This window comes from Oncorhynchus clarkii, chromosome 4 (assembly GCF_045791955.1).
Source record: "Oncorhynchus clarkii lewisi isolate Uvic-CL-2024 chromosome 4, UVic_Ocla_1.0, whole genome shotgun sequence".
Taxonomy (NCBI): Eukaryota; Metazoa; Chordata; class Actinopteri; order Salmoniformes; family Salmonidae; genus Oncorhynchus; species Oncorhynchus clarkii.
The window spans coordinates 5,473,965-5,499,141 of record NC_092150.1 but is presented as its reverse complement, the minus strand read 5'-3'; the positions used below and the strand labels follow the sequence as shown (position 1 = coordinate 5,499,141).

General features: G+C 45.4%; 1 protein-coding gene across 1 annotated transcript in view; it reads right to left on the bottom strand.

Moving 5' to 3' along the window:
- The window catches only part of LOC139406334 (protein phosphatase 1 regulatory subunit 12A-like), a 55,249-nt gene that overhangs the window by 7,122 nt on the left and 22,950 nt on the right, over positions 1–25,177 (bottom strand). The window contains exons 7-19 of the mRNA XM_071148835.1: positions 23,519–23,604; positions 13,347–13,636; positions 12,744–12,853; positions 12,223–12,465; positions 10,188–10,270; positions 9,825–9,911; positions 9,323–9,415; positions 8,484–8,582; positions 7,628–7,718; positions 7,205–7,375; positions 4,301–4,492; positions 3,782–3,864; positions 2,320–2,386 (exon numbers count right to left, since the gene is read on the bottom strand). Of these exons, the coding sequence (XP_071004936.1) occupies positions 2,320–2,386; positions 3,782–3,864; positions 4,301–4,492; positions 7,205–7,375; positions 7,628–7,718; positions 8,484–8,582; positions 9,323–9,415; positions 9,825–9,911; positions 10,188–10,270; positions 12,223–12,465; positions 12,744–12,853; positions 13,347–13,636; positions 23,519–23,604 (1,695 nt within the window). The remainder of the gene's footprint in view (positions 1–2,319; positions 2,387–3,781; positions 3,865–4,300; positions 4,493–7,204; positions 7,376–7,627; positions 7,719–8,483; positions 8,583–9,322; positions 9,416–9,824; positions 9,912–10,187; positions 10,271–12,222; positions 12,466–12,743; positions 12,854–13,346; positions 13,637–23,518; positions 23,605–25,177) is intronic.

Below are 25,177 nucleotides of genomic sequence, written 5' to 3'. Positions count from 1 at the left end.
AATGTCCACCAGAGCTGTTGCCAGAGAATGGAATTTTCATTTCTCTACCATAAACCAACTCCAACGTCCTTTTAGAGAATTTGGCAGTACATCAACCGGCCTCACAACCGCAGATCACGTGTAACCACGTCAACCCAGGACCTCGATATCCATCTCCTTTACCTGAGGAATCGTCTGAGACCGGCCACCCGGACAGCTGATGAAACTGAGGTGTATTTCTGTCTGTGATTAAGCCCTTTTGTGGGGAAAAACTCATTCTGATTGGCCTGTCTCCCCAGTGGGTGGGCCTGGCACCCAAGAGGATGGGCCGATGCTCTCCCAGGCCCTCCCCTGGTTACACCTCTGCCCGGTCATGTAAATTCATAGATTAAGGCCTAATAAATTTATTTCAATTGACTGATTTTCCTTATATGAACTGTATCTCAGTAAAACCGTTAACATTGTTGCGTTTTATTATTTTCACTGTATACAGTTGAAGTCGCAAGTTTACATCACTTTCGCCAAATACATTTAACATTTTTCACAATTCCTGACATTTAATCCTAGTACAAATTCCCTGTCGTAGGTCAGTTAGGATCACCACTTTATTTTAAGAATGTGAAATGTCAGAATAATAGAAGAGATAATGATTTATTTCAGTTTTTATTTCTTTCATCACATTCTCAGTGGGTCAGACGTTTACATACACTCAATTAGTATTTGGTAGCATTGCTTTTAAATTGTTTAACTTGGGTCAAACGTTTCGGGTAGCCTTCCACAAGCTTCCCACAATAAGTTAGGTGAATTTTGGCCCATTCCTCCTGACAGAGCTGGTATAACTGAGTCAGGTTTGTAGGTCTCCTTGCTCGCACACACCTTTTCAGTTCTGCCAACAAATTTTCTATAGGATTGAGGTCAGGGCTTTGTGACTCCAATACCTTGACTTTGTTGTCCTTAAGCCATTTTGCCACAACTTTGGAAGTATGCTTGGGGTCATTGTTCATTTGGAAGACCCATTTGTGATCAAGCTTTAACTTCCTGACTGATGTCTTGAGATGTGGTTTCGTTATATCCACATAACTTTCATTTCTCATGATGCCATCTATTTTGTGAAGTGCACCAGTCCCTCCTGCAGCAAAGCACCCCCACAACATGATGCTGCCACCCCCGTGCTTCACGGTTGGGATGGTGTTCTTCGGTTTGAAAGCCTCCCCCTTTTTCTTCCAAAAATAACGATGGTCATTATGGCCAAACAGTTCTATTTTTGTTTCATCAGACCAGAGGACATTTCTCCAAAAAGTACGATCTTTGTCCGCATGTGCAGTTGCAAACCGTAGTCTGGCTTTTTAATGGTGGTTTTGGAGCAGTGGCTTCTTCCTTGCTGAGCGGCTTTTCAGGTTATGATGATATAGGACTCGTTTTACTGTGGATATAGATACTTTTGTACCTGTTTTCTCCAGCATCTTCACAAAGTCCTTTGCTGTTGTTCTGGGATTGATTTGCACTTTTTGCACCAAAGTACGTTCATCTCTAGGAGACAGAACGCATCTCCTTCCTGAGTGGTATGACGGCTGCGTGGTCCCATTGTGTTTATACTTGCGTAGTATTGTTTGTACAGATGATCATGGTAACTTCAGGCGTTTAGAAATTGCTCCCAAGGATGAACCAAACTTGTGGAGATCTCCAATTTTTTTTGTTCTGAGGTCTTGGCTGATTTCTTTATATTTTCCTATGAAGTCAAGCAAAGAGGCACTGAGTTTGAAGGTAGACCTTGAAATACATCCACAGGTACACCTCCAATTGACTCAAATGATGTCAATTAGCCTATCAGAAGCTTCTAAAGCCATAACAACATTTTCTGGAATTTTCCAAGCTGTTTAAAGGCACTGTCAACTTAGTGTATGTAAACTTCTGACCCACTGGAATTGTGATACAGTGAATTATAAGTGAAATAATCTGTCTGTAAACAATAGTTGGAAAAATGACTTGTGTCATGCACAAAGTAGATGTCCTAACCGACTTACCAAAACTATAGTTTGTTAACAAGAAATTTGTGGAGTGGTTGAAAAACAAGTTTTAATGACTCCAACCTAAGGGTATATAAACTTCCGACTTCAACTGTATACCATTTAGCAGATGCTTTTATCCAAAGACACGTAGTCCTGGTTAGTCGTGCATGCATACATTTTTTTACACCAGATGAGAGAAAGCATTTATTGAATTGCATAGAGAGAGGGAGGGTTAGTTAAGCGAATGATCGCCTGTAAGAGAGTGCTGAAACTCTTCTAGACCCTCTAATATTGACTAGCCTCTTTTTCAAATCATTCAAACTATCTTTACCTTCTTGTAATCCTTAGTTTCAGAGCCGCCTCCTCTGTCGATACAGTCGTTACAGGACACATCGGGCCTGAAGAGAGCAGGGAGCAGAGATATCATGACTCCTCAGAGGTCAGAGATACAATAATGACTCCTCAGAGGTCAGAGATATTATAATGACTCCTCAGAGGTCAGAGATATTATAATGACTCCTCAGAGGTCAGAGATATTATAATGACTCCTCAGAGGTCAGAGATATTATAATGACTCCTCAGAGGTCAGAGATATTATAATGACTCCTCAGAGGTCAGAGATATTATAATGACTCCTCAGAGGTTAGAGATATTATAATGACTCCTCAGAGGTCAGAGATATTATAATGACTCCACAGGGGTCAGAGATATTATAATGACTCCTCAGAGGTCAGAGATACAATAATGACTCCTCAGAGGTCGGAGATATTATAATGACTCCTCAGAGGTCAGAGATATTATAATGACTCCTCAGAGGTCAGAGATATTATAATGACTCCTCAGAGGTCAGAGATATTATAATGACTCCTCAGAGGTCAGAGATACAATAATGACTCCTCAGAGGTCGGAGATATTATAATGACTCCTCAGAGGTCAGAGATATTATAATGACTCCTCAGAGGTCAGAGATATTATAATGACTCCTCAGAGGTCAGAGATATTATAATGACTCCTCAGAGGTCAGAGATATTATAATGACTCCTCAGAGGTCAGAGATATTATAATGACTCCTCAGAGGTCAGAGATACAATAATGACTCCTCAGAGGTCAGAGATACTGTAATGACTCCTCAGAGGTCAGAGATATTATAATGACTCCTCAGAGGTCAGAGATACAATAATGACTCCTCAGAGGTCAGAGATACAATAATGACTCCTCAGAGGTCAGAGATATTATAATGACTCCTCAGAGGTCAGAGATATTATAATGACTCCTCAGAGGTCAGAGATATTATAATGACTCCTCAGAGGTCAGAGATATTATAATGACTCCTCAGAGTTCAGAGATATTATAATGACTCCTCAGAGGTCAGAGATATTATAATGACTCCTCAGAGGTCAGAGATACAATAATGACTCCTCAGAGGTCAGAGATACTATAATGACTCCTCAGAGGTCAGAGATACTATAATGACTCCTCAGAGGTCAGAGATATTATAATGACTCCTCAGAGGTCAGAGATATTATAATGACTCCTCAGAGGTCAGAGATATTATAATGACTCCTCAGAGGTCAGAGATATTATAATGACTCCTCAGAGGTTGGAGATATTACAATGACTCCTCAGAGGTCAGAGATATTATAATGACTCCTCAGAGGTCAGAGATACTATAATGACTCCTCAGAGGTCAGAGATATTATAATGACTCCACAGGGGTCAGAGATAATACTCACTACTATGAGATAATCAGGAGCCAGACTAAACACGTCAAAGGCTAAAGGTCAGATCCATACCTGGTGCTGGAGTGTCTGTCTGTCTGTGGATCCTGCCCACTGCCTCCCAACCCCTCCTCTCCACTGGGCTCGTTGTCATCACTCTACAGGACCACAGAGATCACTAGGTCAATACATTATGGATGGCAATGTCCTCATTACGGCAGGTTATTACCAGGATAAAACCTGGTAACCGTATAACCAGGACTAGCCCACCGTGCACTCATTATGGATGTCAATGTCATCCTTGTGACAGGTTACAAACAGTACATGTTATAATGTCTACGCCGTCCTTATGAAAGGTTATAACCAGGACTAGCTCATGCACTCACATCTACAGCCCTCATTATGTGATGTCAATGTCATCCTTCTTAGCAGTGCTTTTGACAGGTTATAATGCATGACTGACAGGCTATAATGCATTTATGAACAAGGGTTTGATAGGGTTATAAGCATGACTACGACAGGGTATAATGCATTTATGAGCAAGGGTTTGATAGGGTTAGAAGCATGACTACGACAGGTTACAAATGCACTCACATCTCCAGCCCTCTGAGCTCTCCTCCTGGCTCGGGCTCTCCGTCTCTCCCTGGCGATACGGTCACTCTCACTCTCCCCTTCTGCACTCCTCTCCTGGCCGGACGTCTGGGGACGAAGGGTACCGGCCGGTTGAGTCAGCCCCAACAGGTCAGACTTCTGCAGGCTGGCGATACGGGACCTCCAGCTTACTTCCTGAAGACAGTTATCATCTTTAGAAAATACGTTATCCAGCATACATACATCATACTGATGTCCCTGGATGTTGTACGCCCCCTTATAAGAAGTGTAGCTATATTGCTTATACCAATCCTCTGATGTAATACCGTTGATCTAGGGTGTAGGGGTTAAATACAGCTGGTGTAGGATGTAGGGGTTAAATACAGCTGGTGTAGGGTGCAGGGGTTAAATACAGCTGGTGTAGTGTGTAGGGGTTAAATACAGCTGGTGTAGGGTGTAGGGGTTAAATACAGCTGGTGTAGGGTGTAGGGTGTAAATACAGCTGGTGTAGGGTGTAGGGGTTAAATACAGCTGGTGTAGGGTGTAGGGGTTAAATACAGCTGGTGTAGGGTGTAGGGTGTAAATACAGCTGGTGTAGGGTGTAGGGGTTAAATACAGCTGGTGTAGGGTGTAGGGTGTAGTGTGTAGGGGTTAAATACAGCTGGTGTAGGGTGTAGTGTGTAGGGGTTAAATACAGCTGGTGTAGGGTGTAGTGTGTAGGGTGTAGGGTTTAAACACAGCTGGTGTAGGGTGTAGGGGTTAAATACAGCTGGTGTAGGGTGTAGGGGTTAAATACAGCTGGTGTAGGGTGTAGTGTGTAGGGGTTAAATACAGCTGGTGTAGGGTGTAGGGGTTAAATACAGCTGGTGTAGGGTGTAGGGGTTAAATACAGCTGGTGTAGGGTGTAGGGTGTAGTGTGTAGGGGTTAAATACAGCTGGTGTAGGGTGTAGGGGTTAAATACAGCTGGTGTAGGGTGTAGGGGTTAAATACAGCTGGTGTAGGGTGTAGTGTGTAGGGGTTAAATACAGCTGGTGCAGGGTGTAGGGGTTAAATACAGCTGGTGTAGGGTGTAGGGGTTAAATACAGCTGGTGTAGGGTGTAGTGTGTAGGGGTTAAATACAGCTGGTGTAGGGTGTAGTGTGTAGGGGTTAAATACAGCTGGTGTAGGGTGTAGTGTGTAGGGTGTAGGGTTTAAATACAGCTGGTGTAGGGTGTAGGGTGTAGAGTATAGGGGTTTAATGCAGCTGCTCTAGGGTGTAGTGTGTAGGGTGTAGGGGTTAAATACAGCTGGTGTAGTGTGTAGGGTGTAGGGGTTAAATACAGCTGGTGTAGTGTGTAGGGTGTAGGGGTTAAATACAGCTGGTGTAGGGTGTAGGGTGTAGTGTGTAGGGGTTAAATACAGCTGGTGTAGTGTGTAGGGTGTAGGGGTTAAATACAGCTGGTGTAGGGTGTAGGGTGTAGGGGTTAAATACAGCTGGTGTAGGGTGTAGTGTGTAGGGGTTAAATACAGCTGGTGTAGGGTGTAAGGGTTAAATACAGCTGGTGTAGTGTGTAGGGGTTAAATACAGCTGGTGTAGGGTGTAGTGTGTAGGGTGTAGGGGTTAAATACAGCTGGTGTAGGGTGTAGGGGTTAAATACAGCTGGTGTAGGGTGTAGGGGTTAAATACAGCTGGTGTAGGGTGTAGGGTGTAGGGATTTAATACAGCTGCTCTAGGGTGTAGTGTGTAGGGTGTAGGGGTTAAATACAGCTGGTGTAGTGTGTAGGGTGTAGGGGTTAAATACAGCTGGTGTAGGGTGTAGTGTGTAGGGTGTAGGGGTTAAATACAGCTGGTGTAGTGTGTAGGGTGTAGGGGTTAAATACAGCTGGTGTAGTGTGTAGGGGTTAAATACAGCTGGTGTAGGGTGTAGGGGTTAAATACAGCTAGTGTAGGGTGTAGTGTGTAGGGGTTAAATACAGCTGGTGTAGGGTGTAGTGTGTAGGGGTTAAATACAGCTGGTGTAGGGTGTAGGGGTTAAATACAGCTGGTGTAGGGTGTAGAGTGTAGGGGTTAAATACAGCTGGTGTAGGGTGTAGTGTGTAGGGTGTAGGGGTTAAATACAGCTGGTGTAGTGTGTAGGGTGTAGGGGTTAAATACAGCTGGTGTAGGGTGTAGGGGTTTAATACAGCTGCTCTAGGGTGTAGTGTGTAGGGTGTAGGGGTTAAATACAGCTGGTGTAGGGTGTAGTGTGTAGGGGTTAAATACAGCTGGTGTAGGGTGTAGTGTGTAGGGGTTAAATACAGCTGGTGTAGGGTGTAGAGTGTAGGGGTTAAATACAGCTGGTGTAGGGTGTAGGGTGTAGGGGTTAAATACAGCTGGTGTAGTGTGTAGGGTGTAGTGTGTAGGGGTTAAATACAGCTGGTGTAGGGTGTAGGGTGTAGGGGTTAAATACAGCTGGTGTAGGGTGTAGTGTGTAGACTGTAGGGGTTAAATACAGCTGGTGTAGTGTGTAGGGGTTAAATACATCTGCTCCAGGGTGTAGGGTGTAGTGTGTAGGGGTTAAATACAGCTGCTCTAGGGTGTAGTGTGTAGGGGTTAAATACAGCTGCTCTAGGGTGTAGGGTGTAGTGTGTAGGGGTTAAATACATCTGCTCTAGGGTGTAGGGGTTAAATACAACTGCTCTAGGGTGTAGTGTGTAGGGGTTAAATACATCTGCTCTAGGGTGTAGGGTGTAGGGGTTAAATACAGCTGCTCTAGGGTGTAGTATGTAGGGGTTAAATACAGCTGCTCTAGGGTGCAGGGTGCAGGGTGTAGTGTGTAGGGTGTAGGGGTTAAATACAGCTGCTCTAGGGTGTAGGGGTTAAATACAGCTGCTCTAGGGTGCAGGGTGTAGGGTGTAGGGTGTAGGGGTTAAATACTGCTCTCACCCCCTCTTCTGCTTTCTTCTTATTGGCCTCTTCCTTCTCCTCCTCCTCTTTCCTTGTCTTGTCTCTCTCTTTGTCCGTCTGTGCGGTCTTCATTGTCTTGTCTCTCCCTTCGTCCGTCTGTGCGGTCTTCATTGTCTTCTCAGCCTCCTTCAGGTCTGTGAGCGTCACCCCCTGATTGGACAACAGACCCGAGGTTTTAGTCATGTCCTTGTCAGACAGACAAATCACAATGCCTGCCAATCTACTGGATCGTTCCCATCTCATTTGCGTTTGAAATCTCTTCTCTCCTTCAATGATTGGAGAAGACTTATCAGGTGAAAACAATATGGTGAAAGGAAGCTCATTGGTTCCTCAGATCAGATGAAGGAGAGAAGGTGAAGAGGGGGGGGAATGCTGTGCATCTCCTGTCTGGATATATCTGACCTGAGTGGATCGCCGTGACTGTCTGGCGTGTCTGGAGCGAGCCTTCCTCTGAGCCTCAGCCTCCTCATCACGTACCGGGGTCAAGTAGGACCTGGATCAGGGAAACACAAAACATTATTTATTACCCATAACATTATCATAAAATGATTTAGACATCAGGCACCATTTAGACATCAGGCACTGGGGTAAGGTAGAACTTGGACCAGGGAACACAAATGATATAACTACATGGAACTATATTTAACAACAGTTGCCTACATTTAACTAATATTTAGCTACATAGATAACATAGACAGTAGGAACGAAAAGAAGGACAAAGATAAGGAGATAGGTAAGAGGGGAGAAAGGTGAGAGGGGAGAAAGGTGAGAGGGGGGAAAGGTAAGAGGGAGAAAGGTAAGAGGGAGAAAGGTAAGAGGGGAGAAAGGTAAGAGGGGAGAAAGGTAAGAGGGGAGAAAGGTAAGAGGGGGGAGAAAGGTGAGAGGGGAGAAAGGCAAGAGGGGGGAGAAAGGTGAGAGGGGAGAAAGGTAAGAGGGGGGAGAAAGGTGAGAGGGGAGAAAGGTAAGAGGGGGGAGAAAGGTAAGAGGGGAATTGACAGAATTGAAAGGTCACAGATTATTGTCCCAGGAGGCTGTGCATGATCCAGAGCCCGCTTAGTAGACCACTACACCACTCTGGCACATAACCTTCAACTACATTTAATCACATTCAACAACACTCAACTACAACTGCAGCCTCACACCCTCGGCACACCACTGTGTTTAAAGGTGAAAGTTCAAACATCTAGAAAACAAATAGGCTCTGTAAACTCTGGAACATCGCTGAAACATCGTTGCCGTCATGGTGAGAAAGACTCACTTGCGCCTCTGCTTGGTCTCCAGATCGCTGCCCCCGCCGGTCGTGGTGGTGACAGAACCCTGCTCCTTCTCCTTCTTCTCTGCCTGCTCCTGAGCCAGTCTGAAATAGAGGGGGAGAGAGAGGGGAGAGAGAGATAAGAGGGGGGAGAGAGAGGAGAGAGAGAGGGTAGAGAGGAGAGAGAGGGCAGAGGAGACAGACAGGGAGAGGAGAGAGAGAGGGCAGAGGAGACAGACAGGGGGTTGAGAGGAGACAGAGGGCAGAGGAGACAGACAGGGGGTAGAGAGGAGACAGAGAGGGCAGAGGAGACAGACAGGGGGTAGAGAGGAGACAGAGAGGGCAGAGGAGACAGACAGGGGGTAGAGAGGAGAGAGATGGTAGAGAAGAGAGAGAGAGATTGAGGGGAGAGAGACAGGGTAGAGAGGAGCGAGAGAGCGAGGGTAGAGAGGAGAGAGCGAGGGTAGAGAGGAGAGAGAAAGGGTGGAGAGAGAAAGGGTAGAGAGGGTAGAGAGGAGACAGACAGGAGTAGAGGGTAGAGAGGGTAGAGAGGAGACAGACAGGAGTAGAGGTGAGAGAGAGCGAGGGTAGAGAGGAGAGAGAGAGAGGGTAGAGGAGAGAGAGAGAGTAGAGAGGAGAGAGAGGGTAGAGGAGAGAGTGAGAGAGAGAGAGAGGGTAGATAGAGAGGAATACATATTTAGTCCTTGCATCCATAACTATGACTTTGAGAGTGGTTACATTTCTCCAGCCCCACACCTAAGCTTTAGAGCAAACCAAGTGGCAGGGCTGCTGTGTCGTTTGCTCTAAAAGGAATTAAGGACCGTGCCATTATCAGACACACCCACCTCTGGGCCACCAGGATGTTGAGTCGACTGAGTCCAACAGAGGAGCTACTTCCTGTCCCCGTGGGGTCATCCGGTTTGTGTCCATAGGATGAGCTGGGAATACCAACCAGACCTATTGACCATCATATCTACAGCATATTCTCTACCACAGCCACATAAACAGTGTCTATGGCAAGGTCTCCCATGTAAACAGAGGTCCACTACTTTTTCACAGTTGAATCAGTTTGGAAGCCTGACGAGGACGAATAATGGGACAAGCTGGTTAAATAAAGACAATATACTCAGAGACAATATACTCAGAGACAATATACTCAGAGACAATATACTCAGAGACAATATACTCAGAGACAATATACTCAGAGACAATATACTCAGAGACAACGCATCCAGCAGTGTAATATTGAACACAGAATAAGAGTGTATGGAGGAGAGACCACATCCAACCAGAAGTCCTAAGAGTGGACAACACACCAATGAGTAGAGCCAAGGCTGTAGGACATACCTGAGAGGCAAGGAAGGAGTGGAGCTACTAAGATCACTTCCAGTACTATTGAGGCGTCGGGTGTAAGAGGAGCTACGACTCAGCCAGCTGAGGGAGAGAGGCGGGGGAGGGTGGGGTGTGAGGGAGAGAGGCGGGGGAGGGTGGGTGTGAGAGAGAGAGAGAGAGAGAGAGAGAGAGAGAGAGAGAGAGAGAGAGAGAGAGAGAGAGAGAGAGAGAGATGAAGAAGAATGGTGGTGAAGCAGTGAAGCTCAAAACCGGTTTATCTTTCCTCACACAGACACACAGTGAAGCTGATGAGCAGCCTTTCACTGCCACTCCATACTGTGGTACGTGACAGCATCTTGTGAGGCAAGCTGAGCCCACCTGCTAGTGCCCTCTGGGTTGGTGTCTGGCATGCTGAAGAGACGTCTGGTTGGACTGGGGTTCACTCTGGCAGTCCTGGGTTCCTGAAAGTACAAGGCTATGTAGTTGGTCCAGTCTAAGAGGGCAGTAGTGTATTAGAGGTGCTGATGTAGTTGGTCCAGTCTAAGAGGACAGTAGTGATGTAGTTGGTCCAGTCTAAGAGGACAGTAGTGATGTAGTTGGTCCAGTCTAAGAGGACAGTAGTGATGTAGTTGGTCCAGTCTAAGAGGACAGTACTGATGTAGTTGGTCCAGTCTAAGAAGGCAGTAGTGTATTAGAGGTGCTGATGTAGTTGGTCCAGTCTAAGAGGACAGTAGTGATGTAGTTGGTCCAGTCTAAGATGACAGTACTGATGTAGTTGGTCCAGTCTAAGAGGACAGTACTGATGTAGTTGGTCCAGTCTAAGAGGACAGTAGTGATGTAGATGGTCCAGTCTAAGAGGACAGTAGTGTATTAGAGGTGGTGATGTAGTTGGTCCAGTCTAAGAGGACAGTAGTGATGTAGTTGGTCCAGTCTAAGAGGACAGTAGGGATGTAGGTGGTCCAGTCTAAGAGGACAGTAGTGATGTAGATGGTCCAGTCTAAGAGTACAGTGGTGTATTAGAGGTGCTGATGTAGTTGGTCAAGTCTAAGAGGACAGTAGTGATGTAGTTGGTCCAGTCTAAGAGTACAGTAGTGATGTAGTTGGTCCAGTCTAAGAGGACAGTAGTGATGTAGTTGGTCCAGTCTAAGAGGACAGTAGTGATATAGTTGGTCCAGTCTAAGAGTACAGTAGTGTATTAGAGGTGCTGATGTAGATGGTCCAGTCTAAGAGGACAGTAGTGATATAGTTGGTCCAGTCTAAGAGGACAGTAGTGATGTAGTTGGTCCAGTCTAAGAGGACAGTAGTGATATAGTTGGTCCAGTCTAAGAGGACAGTAGTGATATAGTTGGTCCAGTCTAAGAGTACAGTAGTGTATTAGAGGTGCTGATGTAGATGGTCCAGTCTAAGAGGGCAGTACTGATGTAGTTGGTCCAATCTAAGAGGACAGTAGTGTATTAGAGGTGGTGATGTAGTTGGTCCAGTCTAAGAGGACAGTAGTGATGTAGTTGGTCCAGTCTAAGAGGACAGTAGTGATATAGTTGGTCCAGTCTAAGAGTACAGTAGTGTATTAGAGGTGCTGATGTAGTCGGTCCAGTCTAAGAGGACAGTAGTGATGTAGATGGTCCAGTCTAAGAGGGCAGTACTGATGTAGCTGGTCCAGTCTATGAGGACAGTAGTGTATTAGAGGTGCTGATGTAGTTGGTCCAGTCTAAGAGGACAGTAGTGATGTAGTTGGTCCAGTCTAAGAGGGCAGTACTGATGTAGTTGGTCCAGTCTATGAGGACAGTAGTGTATTAGAGGTGCTGATGTAGTTGGTCCAGTCTAAGAGGACAGTAGTGATGTAGTTGGTCCAGTCTAAGAGGACAGTAGTGATGTAGTTGGTTCAGTCTAAGAGGACAGTAGTGATGTAGTTGGTCCAGTCTAAGAGGACAGTAGTGATGTAGTTGGTTCAGTCTAAGAGGACAGTAGTGATGTAGTTGGTCCAGTCTAAGAGGACAGTAGTGATGTAGATGGTCCAGTCTAAGAGGACAGTAGTGATGTAGATGGTCCAGTCTAAGAGGGCAGTACTGATGTCGTTGGTCCAGTCTAAGAGGACAGTAGTGATGTAGTTGGTCCAGTCTAAGAGGACAGTAGTGTATTAGAGGTGGTGATGTAGTTGGTCCAGTCTAAGAGTACAGTAGTGATGTAGTTGGTCAAGTCTAAGAGGACAGTAGTGTACTGGAGGTTGCTGAGTGGGCATTCTTTGAGCCTATTGGTGAATCTCAGTTGTCTTTCCTTGATTCCCCATGCCCTCTTTCCTCTCCTACTTCTCAAGAGAAGGAAACGAGGACAGAAGATGTGAGGAATCAAGGATATACAACTAGTTTTAACATGTAAACAAAGTCAATGACATCAATAACAATGATTTCTCTACCTTGGTGTCTGTGGTGGTGTTGTTGGAGCTGAGGCGTGGGCTGGAGGCAGAGCGGGTCATCCCTATGCCCAGGCCAGACTCAGGGGCCCCGCGGGTGGACTCCTGGCTGGGGTCGTTGGCCCCTGAAGGACCCAGGGTCACAGAGCTGCCTGCCTTACGAAGAGAGGTCCTCCAGGAGCCAGGGGCCGCGCCAGGGGCCGAGCTAGGGGCCACTTCGGGGGCTGGGGGCTTCCCTGGGTCCTGCTACTTACACAACATAGAGAAAGAGAGAGTTAACTTTGAGTAATCTCATCACTTTGGGGGCGAGGAATCAAATAGACTCAAATCAACAGCCTTCCCAGAGCGATATTAAAGGCAATTTCTCAGGAGTTCACAGGTCAAGCAGAATTCAATAGCAGAGAGAGGTTGTTAATCTGAGCTTGTTTAAAACCTGTCTTAGTCGATTCCATTATGAGGAGCTACAATCTCCTAAAGAGAATTTTGTTGTTGTTCAAAACTGCAATAGAAAATCTGTGTCGTACCTTTTTGGCCGGGTCTCCTGAAGTGCTGGTTGCCGTGGAGGTAGCGTGGGTGGAGGAGCTGTTGCATTTGTTGTTCAAGTTGTTGATGATCTCTCGGTTTTTGGCTTTCTCTGCAACAACAACACAACCGATCAGTCAGTCCATGTGACTGGGACCATGAAAACAACAGCATCTGTACCAGAACATTTTATTTTTTTTTACCTTTATTTAACTTGGCAAGTTAGTTAAGAACAAATTCTTATTTACAATGACGGCCTAGTGGGTTAACTGCCTGTTCAGGGGCAGAACGACAGATTTGTACCTTGTCAGCTTGGGGGTTTGAACTTGCAACCTTCAGGTTACTAGTCCAACGCTCTAACCACTAGGCTACCCTGCCGCCCCGAAGTATTGGTGTACGGAACCAATACCATTAAAGAATAACTGCCGTTTCTTCGAATGGTTGGAGATAATAAGCGAGAATTGGAATTTCAGTTTACTTCCTGAATCGACCCCCCGAAAAAACGGTGTATTATAAATCTTCAGAGTGTCCCTCAGGGCCCTGGTCAAAAGTAGTGCACTATATAGGGAATATGGGGCCACTTGGGAGCAAACTCAGTCTCTTACCTGATTCAGCATCACTCTCAGATTCGTCGTCCTCCTCTTCTGAACTGGAGCTGCTGGAGGCCTTGCCCTGTCCCTGTGTCCCTTGCGTCCCAGGCTGGCCCGGTCCCTGCGTCCCAGGCAGGCCCGGTCCCTGAATCCCAGGCTGGCCCGGTCCCTGAGTCCCAGGCAGGCCCTGTCCTCCCTCCTCCTCTTCTTCTTCGGCTGGGCTGCTGGTCAGGGCAGGGGGAGGGTGCTTCTCTCTCTCGTGGAGGCAGATCTTCTCTCTGCTGCTCATACGAGAGATTGAGGTCCTGCAGGGGAGGGGCAGGGGGGCGAGGATAGGATGACAGGTAGGCATGCAGGAGGCAATCAGTGAGGGCGATCACTCAGGGTGCAGCAAACCAGAGTGTGTGTGTGGGCAAAAACAAAGTAGGATGTCGACTGTGTCTGAATCTGGGCTGGAAACTGGACCAACATTTAACAGATGTGTAACAACAACAATCTAGAAAATATCTCTTTGATGTAGGTTTCCAAACATACATTGCCATAGCAACAAACATCTGGAAAACCAACCCAGTGTGAGGAGGGCGTGACTAGAGGAGGGTGTGACTAGAGGAGGGCGTGACTAGAGAAGGGCGTGACTAGAGGAGGGCGTGACTAGGGGAGGGTTTGACTAGAGGAGGGCGTGACTAGGGGAGGGTTTGACTAGAGGAGGGCGTGACTAGGGGAGGGTTTGACTAGAGGGGGGCGTGACTAGAGGAGGGCGTGACTAGGGGGGGCGTGACTAGGGGGGGGGGGGGGCGTGACTAGAGGGGGGCGTGACTAGAGGGGGCGTGACTAGAGGAGGGCGTGACTGGAGGGGGGCGTGACTAGAGGGGGCATGACTATAGGAGGGCGTGACTAGAGGAGGGCGTGACTAGAGGACTAGAGGGGGGCGTGACTAGAGGACTAGAGGGGGGCGTGACTAGAGGACTAGAGGAGGGGGTGACTAGGGGAGGGCGTGGCTAGGGGAGGGTGTGACTAGAGGAGGGCGTGACTAGAGGAGGGCGTGACTAGAGGAGGGCGTGACTAGAGGAGGGCGTGACTAGAGGACTAGGGGGGGGGGGGTGACTAGGGGAGGGCGTGACTAGGGGAGGGCGTGACTAGGGGAGGGCGTGACTAGGGGAGGGCGTGACTAGAGGACTAGGGGGGGGGGGGTGACTAGGGGAGGGCGTGACTAGGTTGGTTCTCCTCCTCCATCCATATCACTCCTGTGGCAGTGTGAGGATGGAGTGACTAGGGGAGGGCGTGACTAGAGGAGGGCGTGACTAGAGGAGGGCGTGACTAGGGGACTAGAGGAGGGGGTGACTAGGGGACTAGAGGGGGGCGTGACTAGAGGACTAGAGGAGGGGGTGACTAGGGGAGGGCGTGACTAGGGGACTAGAGGAGGGGGTGACTAGGGGAGGGCGTGACTAGGGGACTAGAGGCGGGCGTGACTAGAGGACTAGAGGAGGGGGTGACTAGGTTGGTTCTCCTCCTCCATCCATATCACTCCTGTGGCAGTGTGAGGATGGAGTGACTAGCTTGCAAGGCAGCTGACACTGGTGAAATACAAACAGTAAAACACAAAGGACTGATTCAGTGATTCAGGCCAGTAAAACACAAAGGACTGATTCAGTGATTCAGGTCAGTAAAACACAAAGGACTGATTCAGGTCAGTAAAACACAAAGGGCTGATTCAGGTCAGTAAAACACAAAGGGCTGATTTGGTGATTCAGGTCAGTAAAACACAAAGGACTGATTCAGTGATTCAGGTCAGTAAAACACAAAGGGCTGATTCAGGTCAGTAAAACACAAAGGGCTGATTCAGTGACTCAGGTCAGTAAAACACAAAGGACTGATTCAGTGATTCAGGTCAGTAAAACACAAAGGACTGATTCAGGTCAGTAAAACACAAAGGGCTGATTCAGGTCAGTAAAACACAAAGGACTGATTCAGGTCAGTAAAACACAAAGGACTGATTCAGGTCAGTAAAACACAAAGGGCTGATTCAGGTCAGTAAAACACAAAGGGCTGATTTGGTGATTCAGGTCAGTAAAACACAAAGGACTGATTCAGTGATTCAGGTCAGTAAAACACAAAGGGCTGATTCAGTGATTCAGGTCAGTAAAACACAAAGGACTGATTCAGTGATTCAGGTCAGTAAAACACAAAGAGCTGATTCAGGTCAGTAAAACACAAAGGACTGATTCAGTGATTCAGGTCAGTAAAACACAAAGGACTGATTCAGTGATTCAGGTCAGTAAAACACAAAGGACTGATTCAGTGATTCAGGTCAGTAAAACACAAAGGGCTGATTCAGTGATTCAGGTCAGTAAAACACAAAGGACTGATTCAGTGACTCAGGTCAGTAAAACACAAAGGGCTGATTCAGTGATTCAGGTCAGTAAAACACAAAGGACTGATTCAGGTCAGTAAAACACAAAGGACTGATTCAGGTCAGTAAAACACAAAGGGCTGATTCAGTGACTCAGGTCAGTAAAACACAAAGGACTGATTCAGGTCAGTAAAACACAAAGGACTGATTCAGGTCAGTAAAACACAAAGGACTGATTCAGGTCAGTAAAACACAAAGGACTGATTCAGGTCAGTAAAACACAAAGGGCTGATTCAGTGACTCAGGTCAGTAAAACACAAAGGACTGATTCAGTGACTCAGGTCAGTAAAACACAAAGGACTGATTCAGATCAGTAAAACACAAAGGGCTGATTCAGGTCAGTAAAACACAAAGGACTGATTCAGGTCAGTAAAACACAAAGGACTGATTCAGTGATTCAGGTCAGTAAAACACAAAGGACTGATTCAGTGATTCAGGTCAGTAAAACACAAAGGACTGATTCAGTGATTCAGGTCAGTAAAACACAAAGGACTGATTCAGTGACTCAGGTCAGTAAAACACAAAGGACTGATTCAGGTCAGTAAAACACAAAGGACTGATTCAGGTCAGTAAAACACAAAGGACTGATTCAGTGATTCAGGCCAGTAAAACACAAAGGACTGATTCAGGTCAGTAAAACACAAAGGACTGATTCAGGTCAGTAAAACACAAAGGACTGATTCAGTGATTCAGGCCAGTAAAACACAAAGAACTGATTCAGGTCAGTAAAACACAAAGGGCTGATTCAGTGATTCAGGCCAGTAAAACACAAAGGGCTGATTCAGTGATTCAGGTCAGTAAAACACAAAGGGCTGATTCAGTGATTCAGGTCAGTAAAACACAAAGGACAGATTCAGTGATTCAGGTCAGTAAAACACAAAGGACTGATTCAGTGATTCAGGTCAGTAAAACACAAAGGACTGATTCACTGATTCAGGTCAGTAAAACACAAAGGACTGATTCAGTGATTCAGGTCAGTAAAACACAAAGGGCTGACTCAGGTCAGTAAAACACAAAGCACTGATTCAGTGACTCAGGTCAGTAAAACACAAAGGGCTGATTCAGTGATTCAGGTCAGTAAAACACAAAGGACTGATTCAGGTCAGAAAAACACAAAGGACTGATTCAGTGATTCAGGCCAGTAAAACACAAAGAGCTGATTCAGTGATTCAGGTCAGTAAAACACAAAGGACTGATTCAGTGACTCAGGTCAGTAAAACACAAAGGACTGATTCAGTGATTCAGGCCAGTAAAACACAAAGGGCTGATTCAGTGATTCAGGTCAGTAAAACACAAAGGACTGATTCAGTGATTCAGGTCAGTAAAACACAAAGGACTGATTCAGGTCAGAAAAACACAAAGGACTGATTCAGTGATTCAGGCCAGTAAAACACAAAGAGCTGATTCAGTGATTCAGGTCAGTAAAACACAAAGGACTGATTCAGTGACTCAGGTCAGTAAAACACAAAGGACTGATTCAGTGATTCAGGCCAGTAAAACACAAAGGGCTGATTCAGTGATTCAGGTCAGTAAAACACAAAGGACTGATTCAGGTCAGTAAAACACAAAGGGCTGATTCAGGTCAGTAAAACACAAAGGACTGATTCAGTGATTCAGGTCAGTAAAACACAAAGGACTGATTCAGTGACTCAGGCCAGTAAAACACAAAGGGCTGATTCAGTGATTCAGGTCAGTAAAACACAAAGGACTGATTCAGTGACTCAGGTCAGTAAAACACAAAGGACTGATTCAGGTCAGTAAAACACAAAGGACTGATTCAGTTACTCAGGTCAGTAAAACACAAAGGACTGATTCAGGTCAGTAAAACACAAAGGACTGATTCAGGTCAGTAAAACACAAAGGACTGATTCAGTGATTCAGGCCAGTAAAACACAAAGGACTGATTCAAGTCAGTAAAACACAAAGGACTGATTCAGTGACTCAGATCAGTAAAACACAAAGGACTGATTCAAGTCAGTAAAACACAAAGGACTGATTCAGTGATTCAGGCCAGTAAAACACAAAGGACTGATTCAGGTCAGTAAAACACAAAGGACTGATTCAGTGATTCAGGTCAGTAAAACACAAAGGACTGATTCAGTGACTCAGGTCAGTAAAACACAAAGGACTGATTCAGGTCAGTAAAACACAAAGGACTGATTCAGTGATTCAGGTCAGTAAAACACAAAGGACTGATTCAGTGATTCAGGTCAGTAAAACACAAAGGACTGATTCAGTGATTCAGGCCAGTAAAACACAAAGGACTGATTCAGGTCAGTAAAACACAAAGGACTGATTCAGGTCAGTAAAACACAAAGGACTGATTCAGTGATTCAGGCCAGTAAAACACAAAGGGCTGATTCAGGTCAGTAAAACACAAAGGACTGATTCAGGTCAGTAGAACACAAAGGACTGATTCAGTGATTCAGGCCAGTAAAACACAAAGGACTTATTCAGGTCAGTAAAACACAAAGGGCTGATTCAGGTCAGTAAAACACAAAGGACTGATTCAGTGACTCAGGTCAGTAAAACACAAAGGACTGATTCAGGTCAGTAAAACACAAAGGACTGATTCAGTGATTCAGGTCAGTAAAACACAAAGGACTGATTCAGTGATTCAGGCCAGTAAAACACAAAGGACTGATTCAGGTCAGTAAAACACAAAGGACTGATTCAGTGATTCAGGTCAGAAAAACACAAAGGACTGATTCAGTGATTCAGGCCAGTAAAACACAAAGAGCTGATTCAGTGATTCAGGTCAGTAAAACACAAAGGACTGATTCAGTGACTCAGGTCAGTAAAACACAAAGGACTGATTCAGTGATTCAGGCCAGTAAAACACAAAGGGCTGATTCAGTGATTCAGGTCAGTAAAACACAAAGGACTGATTCAGTGACTCAGGTCAGTAAAACACAAAGGGCTGATTCAGTGACTCAGGTCAGTAAAACACAAAGGACTGATTCAGTGATTCAGGTCAGTAAAACACAAAGGACTGATTCAGTGATTCAGGCCTGTAAAACACAAAGGACTGATTCAGTGATTCAGGCCAGTAAAACACAAAGGACTGATTCAGGTCAGTAAAACACAAAGGACTGATTCAGGTCAGTAAAACACAAAGGACTGATTCAGTGATTCAGGCCAGTAAAACACAAAGGGCTGATTCAGGTCAGTAAAACACAAAGGACTGATTCAGGTCAGTAAAACACAAAGGACTGATTCAGTGATTCAGGCCAGTAAAACACAAAGGACTGATTCAGGTCAGTAAAACACAAAGGACTGATTCAGTGATTCAGGTCAGTAAAACACAAAGGACTGATTCAGTGATTCAGGTCAGTAAAACACAAAGGACTGATTCAGTGATTCAGGCCAGTAAAACACAAAGGACTGATTCAGGTCAGTAAAACACAAAGGACTGATTCAGGTCAGTAAAACACAAAGGACTGATTCAGTGATTCAGGCCAGTAAAACACAAAGGGCTGATTCAGGTCAGTAAAACACAAAGGACTGATTCAGGTCAGTAAAACACAAAGGACTGATTCAGTGATTCAGGCCAGTAAAACACAAAGGACTTATTCAGGTCAGTAAAACACAAAGGGCTGATTCAGGTCAGTAAAACACAAAGGACTGATTCAGTGACTCAGGTCAGTAAAACACAAAGGACTGATTCAGGTCAGTAAAACACAAAGGACTGATTCAGTGATTCAGGTCAGTAAAACACAAAGGACTGATTCAGTGATTCAGGCCAGTAAAACACAAAGGACTGATTCAGGTCAGTAAAACACAAAGGACTGATTCAGTGATTCAGGTCAGTAAAACACAAAGGGCTGATTCAGGTCAGTAAAACACAAAGGACTGATTCAGTGATTCAGGTCAGTAAAACACAAAGGACTGATTCAGTGATTCAGGCCAGTAAAACACAAAGGATGATTCAGGTCAGTAAAACACAAAGGACTGATTCGGTGATTCAGGTCAGTAAAACACAAATGACTGATTCAGTGATTCAGGCCAGTAAAACACAAAGGGCTGATTCAGTGATTCAGGTCAGTAAAACACAAAGGACTGATTCAGTGATTCAGGTCAGTAAAACACAAAGGGCTGATTCAGTGATTCAGGTCAGTAAAACACAAAGGACTGATTCAGTGATTCAGGCCAGTAAAACACAAAGGGCTGATTCAGTGATTCAGGTCAGTAAAACACAAAGGACTGATTCAGTGATTCAGGTCAGTAAAACACAAAGGACTGATTCAGTGATTCAGGTCAGTAAAACACAAAGGACTGATTCAGTGACTCAGGTCAGTAAAACACAAAGGACTGATTCAGTGACTCAGGTCAGTAAAACACAAAGGACTGATTCAGTGACTCAGGTCAGTAAAACACAAAGGACTGATTCAGTGACTCAGGTCAGTAAAACACAAAGGACTGATTCAGGTCAGTAAAACACAAAGGACTGATTCAGGTCAGTAAAACACAAAGGACTGATTCAGGTCAGTAAAACACAAAGGACTGATTCAGTGACTCAGGTCAGTAAAACACAAAGGACTGATTCAGTGACTCAGGTCAGTAAAACACAAAGGGCTGATTCAGGTCAGTAAAACACAAAGGGCTGATTCAGTGACTCAGGTCAGTAAAACACAAAGGACTGATTCAGTGACTCAGGTCAGTAAAACACAAAGGACTGATTCAGGTCAGTAAAACACAAAGGACTGATTCAGGTCAGTAAAACACAAAGGACTGATTCAGGTCAGTAAACACAAAGGGCTGATTCAGGTCAGTAAAACACAAAGGACTGATTCAGTGACTCAGGTCAGTAAAACACAAAGGACTGATTCAGGTCAGTAAAACACAAAGGACTGATTCAGGTCAGTAAAACACAAAGGACTGATTCAGGTCAGTAAAACACAAAGGACTGATTCAGGTCAGTAAAACACAAAGGGCTGATTCAGGTCAGTAAAACACAAAGGACTGATTCAGTGACTCAGGTCAGTAAAACACAAAGGACTGATTCAGTGACTCAGGTCAGTAAAACACAAAGGACTGATTCAGGTCAGTAAAACACAAAGGACTGATTCAGGTCAGTAAAACACAAAGGACTGATTCAGTGATTCAGGTCAGTAAAACACAAAGGACTGATTCAGTGATTCAGGCCAGTAAAACACAAAGGACTGATTCAGGTCAGTAAAACACAAAGGACTGATTCAGTGATTCAGGTCAGTAAAACACAAAGGGCTGATTCAGTGATTCAGGTCAGTAAAACACAAAGGACTGATTCAGTGATTCAGGCCAGTAAAACACAAAGGACTGATTCAGGTCAGTAAAACACAAAGGACTGATTCAGTGATTCAGGTCAGTAAAACACAAAGGACTGATTCAGTGATTCAGGCCAGTAAAACACAAAGGACTGATTCAGGTCAGTAAAACACAAAGGACTGATTCAGTGATTCAGGCCAGTAAAACACAAAGGACTGATTCAGGTCAGTAAAACACAAAGGACTGATTCAGTGATTCAGGCCAGTAAAACACAAAGGGCTGATTCAGTGATTCAGGTCAGTAAAACACAAAGGACTGATTCAGTGATTCAGGTCAGTAAAACACAAAGGGCTGATTCAGTGATTCAGGTCAGTAAAACACAAAGGACTGATTCAGTGATTCAGGCCAGTAAAACACAAAGGGCTGATTCAGTGATTCAGGTCAGTAAAACACAAAGGACTGATTCAGTGATTCAGGTCAGTAAAACACAAAGGACTGATTCAGTGATTCAGGTCAGTAAAACACAAAGGACTGATTCAGTGACTCAGGTCAGTAAAACACAAAGGACTGATTCAGTGACTCAGGTCAGTAAAACACAAAGGACTGATTCAGTGACTCAGGTCAGTAAAACACAAAGGACTGATTCAGGTCAGTAAAACACAAAGGACTGATTCAGGTCAGTAAAACACAAAGGACTGATTCAGGTCAGTAAAACACAAAGGACTGATTCAGGTCAGTAAAACACAAAGGACTGATTCAGTGATTCAGGTCAGTAAAACACAAAGGACTGATTCAGTGACTCAGGTCAGTAAAACACAAAGGACTGATTCAGGTCAGTAAAACACAAAGGACTGATTCAGGTCAGTAAAACACAAAGGACTGATTCAGGTCAGTAAAACACAAAGGACTGATTCAGTGACTCAGGTCAGTAAAACACAAAGGACTGATTCAGTGACTCAGGTCAGTAAAACACAAAGGACTGATTCAGGTCAGTAAAACACAAAGGGATGATTCAGTGACTCAGGTCAGTAAAACACAAAGGGCTGATTCAGTGATTCAGGTCAGTAAAACACAAAGGACTGATTCAGTGATTCAGGTCAGTAAAACACAAAGGGCTGATTCAGTGATTCAGGTCAGTAAAACACAAAGGACTGATTCAGTGACTCAGGTCAGTAAAACACAAAGGACTGATTCAGTGATTTGTGCCATTAGGATGGTAATGTAGTACATTATGTCTGGTTCAGGTTACATCATGCTGTTGGTAGAAAGGTGTGCTACCTAATGCTGTGTGGTTCAGTATCAGTGATTCCTGGGTCAGTAACCGAAGGGTCAGTCAGTAAGAGACGGGTCAGTAACAGAGACGGGTCAGTAACAGAGACGGGTCAGTAACAGAGACGGGTCAGTAACAGAGACGGGTCAGTAACAGAGACGGGTCAGTAACAGAGACGGGTCAGTAACAGAGACGGGTCAGTCAGTAAGAGACGGGTCAGTCAGTAAGAGACGGGTCAGTCAGTAAGAGACGGGTCAGTAACAGAGAGCGGTCAGTACAGAGACGGGTCAGTCAGTAAGAGACGGGTCAGTAACAGAGACGGGTCAGTAACAGAGACGGGTCAGTAACAGAGACGGGTCAGTAACAGAGACGGGTCAGTCAGTAAGAGACGGGTCAGTCAGTAAGAGACGGGTCAGTCAGTAAGAGACGGGTCAGTCAGTAAGAGACGGGTCAGTCAGTAAGAGACGGGTCAGTAACAGAGAGCGGTCAGTACAGAGACGGGTCAGTCAGTAAGAGACGGGTCAGTCAGTAACAGAGACGGGTCAGTCAGTAACAGAGACGGGTCAGTCAGTAACAGAGACGGGTCAGTCACAGAGACGGGTCAGTCACAGAGACGGGTCAGTCACAGAGACGGGTCATTCACAGAGACGGGTCAGTCACAGAGACGGGTCAGTCAGTAAGAGACGGGTCAGTCAGTAAGAGACGGGTCAGTCAGTAAGAGACGGGTCAGTAACAGAGACGGGTCAGTAACCGAGACGGGTCAGTCAGTAAGAGACGGGTCAGTCAGTAAGAGACGGGTCAGTCACAGAGACGGGTCAGTAACAGAAGGGTCAGTCAGTAAGAGACGGGTCAGTAACAGAGAGGGGTCAGTAACAGAGACGGGTCAGTCAGTAAGAGACGGGTTAGTCAGTAAGAGACGGGTCAGTAACAGAGAGGGGTCAGTAACAGAGAGGGGTCAGTAACAGAGAGGGGTCAGTAACAGAGAGGGGTCAGTAACAGAGAGGGGTCAGTACAGAGACGGGTCAGTCAGTAAGAGACGGGTCAGTCACAGAGACGGGTCAGTAACAGAGACGGGTCAGTAACCGAGACGGGTCAGTCAGTAAGAGACGGGTCAGTCACAGAGACGGGTCAGTAACAGAGACGGGTCAGTAACAGAGACGGGTCAGTAACAGAGACGGGTCAGTAACAGAGACGGGTCAGTAACAGAGACGGGTCAGTAACAGAGACGGGTCAGTAACAGAGACATGCTGGGGCACTGACCTGCGTGGTCTAACTGGTGCCATATTGATAGAAGGACTGGTTTCAATGACCGGAGGCTGGGACAGCTTGGCTTTCTCTGTACGCAACTACAGAGAGAGACAGAGAGACACAGAGTAAATACACAGGAAGAGCTATACAGAGATATATACATTGATAAACTATTTATTTATATTCATATATACACATGTACAGTGGGGCAAAAAAGTATTTAGTCAGCCACCAACTGTAATTTTCATCATAGGTACACTTCAACTATGACAGACAAAATGAAAAAAAAATCCAGAAAATCACATTGTGAAAAACACATGTCAAAAATGTTATAAATTGATTCGAATTTTAATGAGGGAAATAGGTATTTGCACCTTTCAATCAGAAAGATTTCTGGCTCCCAGGTGTCTTTTATACAGGTAACGAGCTGAGATTAGGAGCACACTCTTAAAGGGAGTGCTCCTAATCTCAGTTTGTTACCTGTATAAAAGACACCTGTCCACAGAAGCAATCAATCAATCAGATTCCAAACTCTCCACCATGGCCAAGACCAAAGAGCTCTCCAAGGATGTCAGAGACAGGATTGTAGACCTACACAAGGCTGGAATGGGCTACAAGACCATCGCCAAGCAGCTTGGTGAGAAGGTGACAACAGTTGGTGCGATTATTCACAAATGGAAGAAACACAAAATAACTGTCAATCTCCCTCGGCCTGGGGCTCCATGCAACATCTCACCTCGTGGAGTTGCAATGATCATGAGAACGGTGAGGAATCAGCCCAGAACTACACGGGAAGATCTTGTCAATGATCTCAAGGCAGCCATAGTCACCAAGAAAATAATTGGTAACACACTATGCCGTGAAGGACTGAAATCCTGCAGCGCCCACAAGGTCCCCCTGCTCAAGAAAGCACATATACAGGCCCATCTGAAGTTTGCCAATGAACATCTGAATGATTCAGAGGACAACTGGGTGAAAGTGTTGTGGTCGGATGAGACCAAAATGGAGCTCTTTGGCGTCAACTCAACTCGCCGTGTTTGGAGGAGGAGGAATGCTGCCAATGACCCCAAGAACACCATCCCCACCGTCAAACATGGAGGTGGAAACATTATGCTTTGGGGCTGTTTTTCTGCCAAGGGGACAGGACAACTTCACTGCATCAAAGGGACGATGGACGGGGCCATGTACTGTCAAATATTGGGTGAGAACCTCCTTCCCTCAGCCAGGGCATTGAAAATGGGTCGTGGATGGGTATTCCAGCATAACAATGACCCAAAACACACGGCCAAGGCAACAAAGGAGTGGCTCAAGAAGAAGCACATTAAGGCCTAGCCAGTCACCAGACCTTAATCCCATAGAACATCTGTGGAGGGAGCTGAAGGTTTGAGTTGCCAAACATCAGCCTCGAAACCTTAATGACTTGGATAAGATCTGCAAAGAGGAGTGGGACAAAATCCCTCCTGAGATGTGTGCAAACCTGGTGGCCAACTACCAGAAACGTCTGACCTCTGTGATTGGCATCAAGGGTTTTGCCACCAAGTACTCAGTCATGTTTTGCAGAGGGGCCAAATACTTATTTCCCTCATTAAAATGCAAATCAATTTATAACATTGTTGTTATTCTGGATTTTTTTGTTGTTATTCTGTCTCTCCTTGTTCAAATAAACCTACC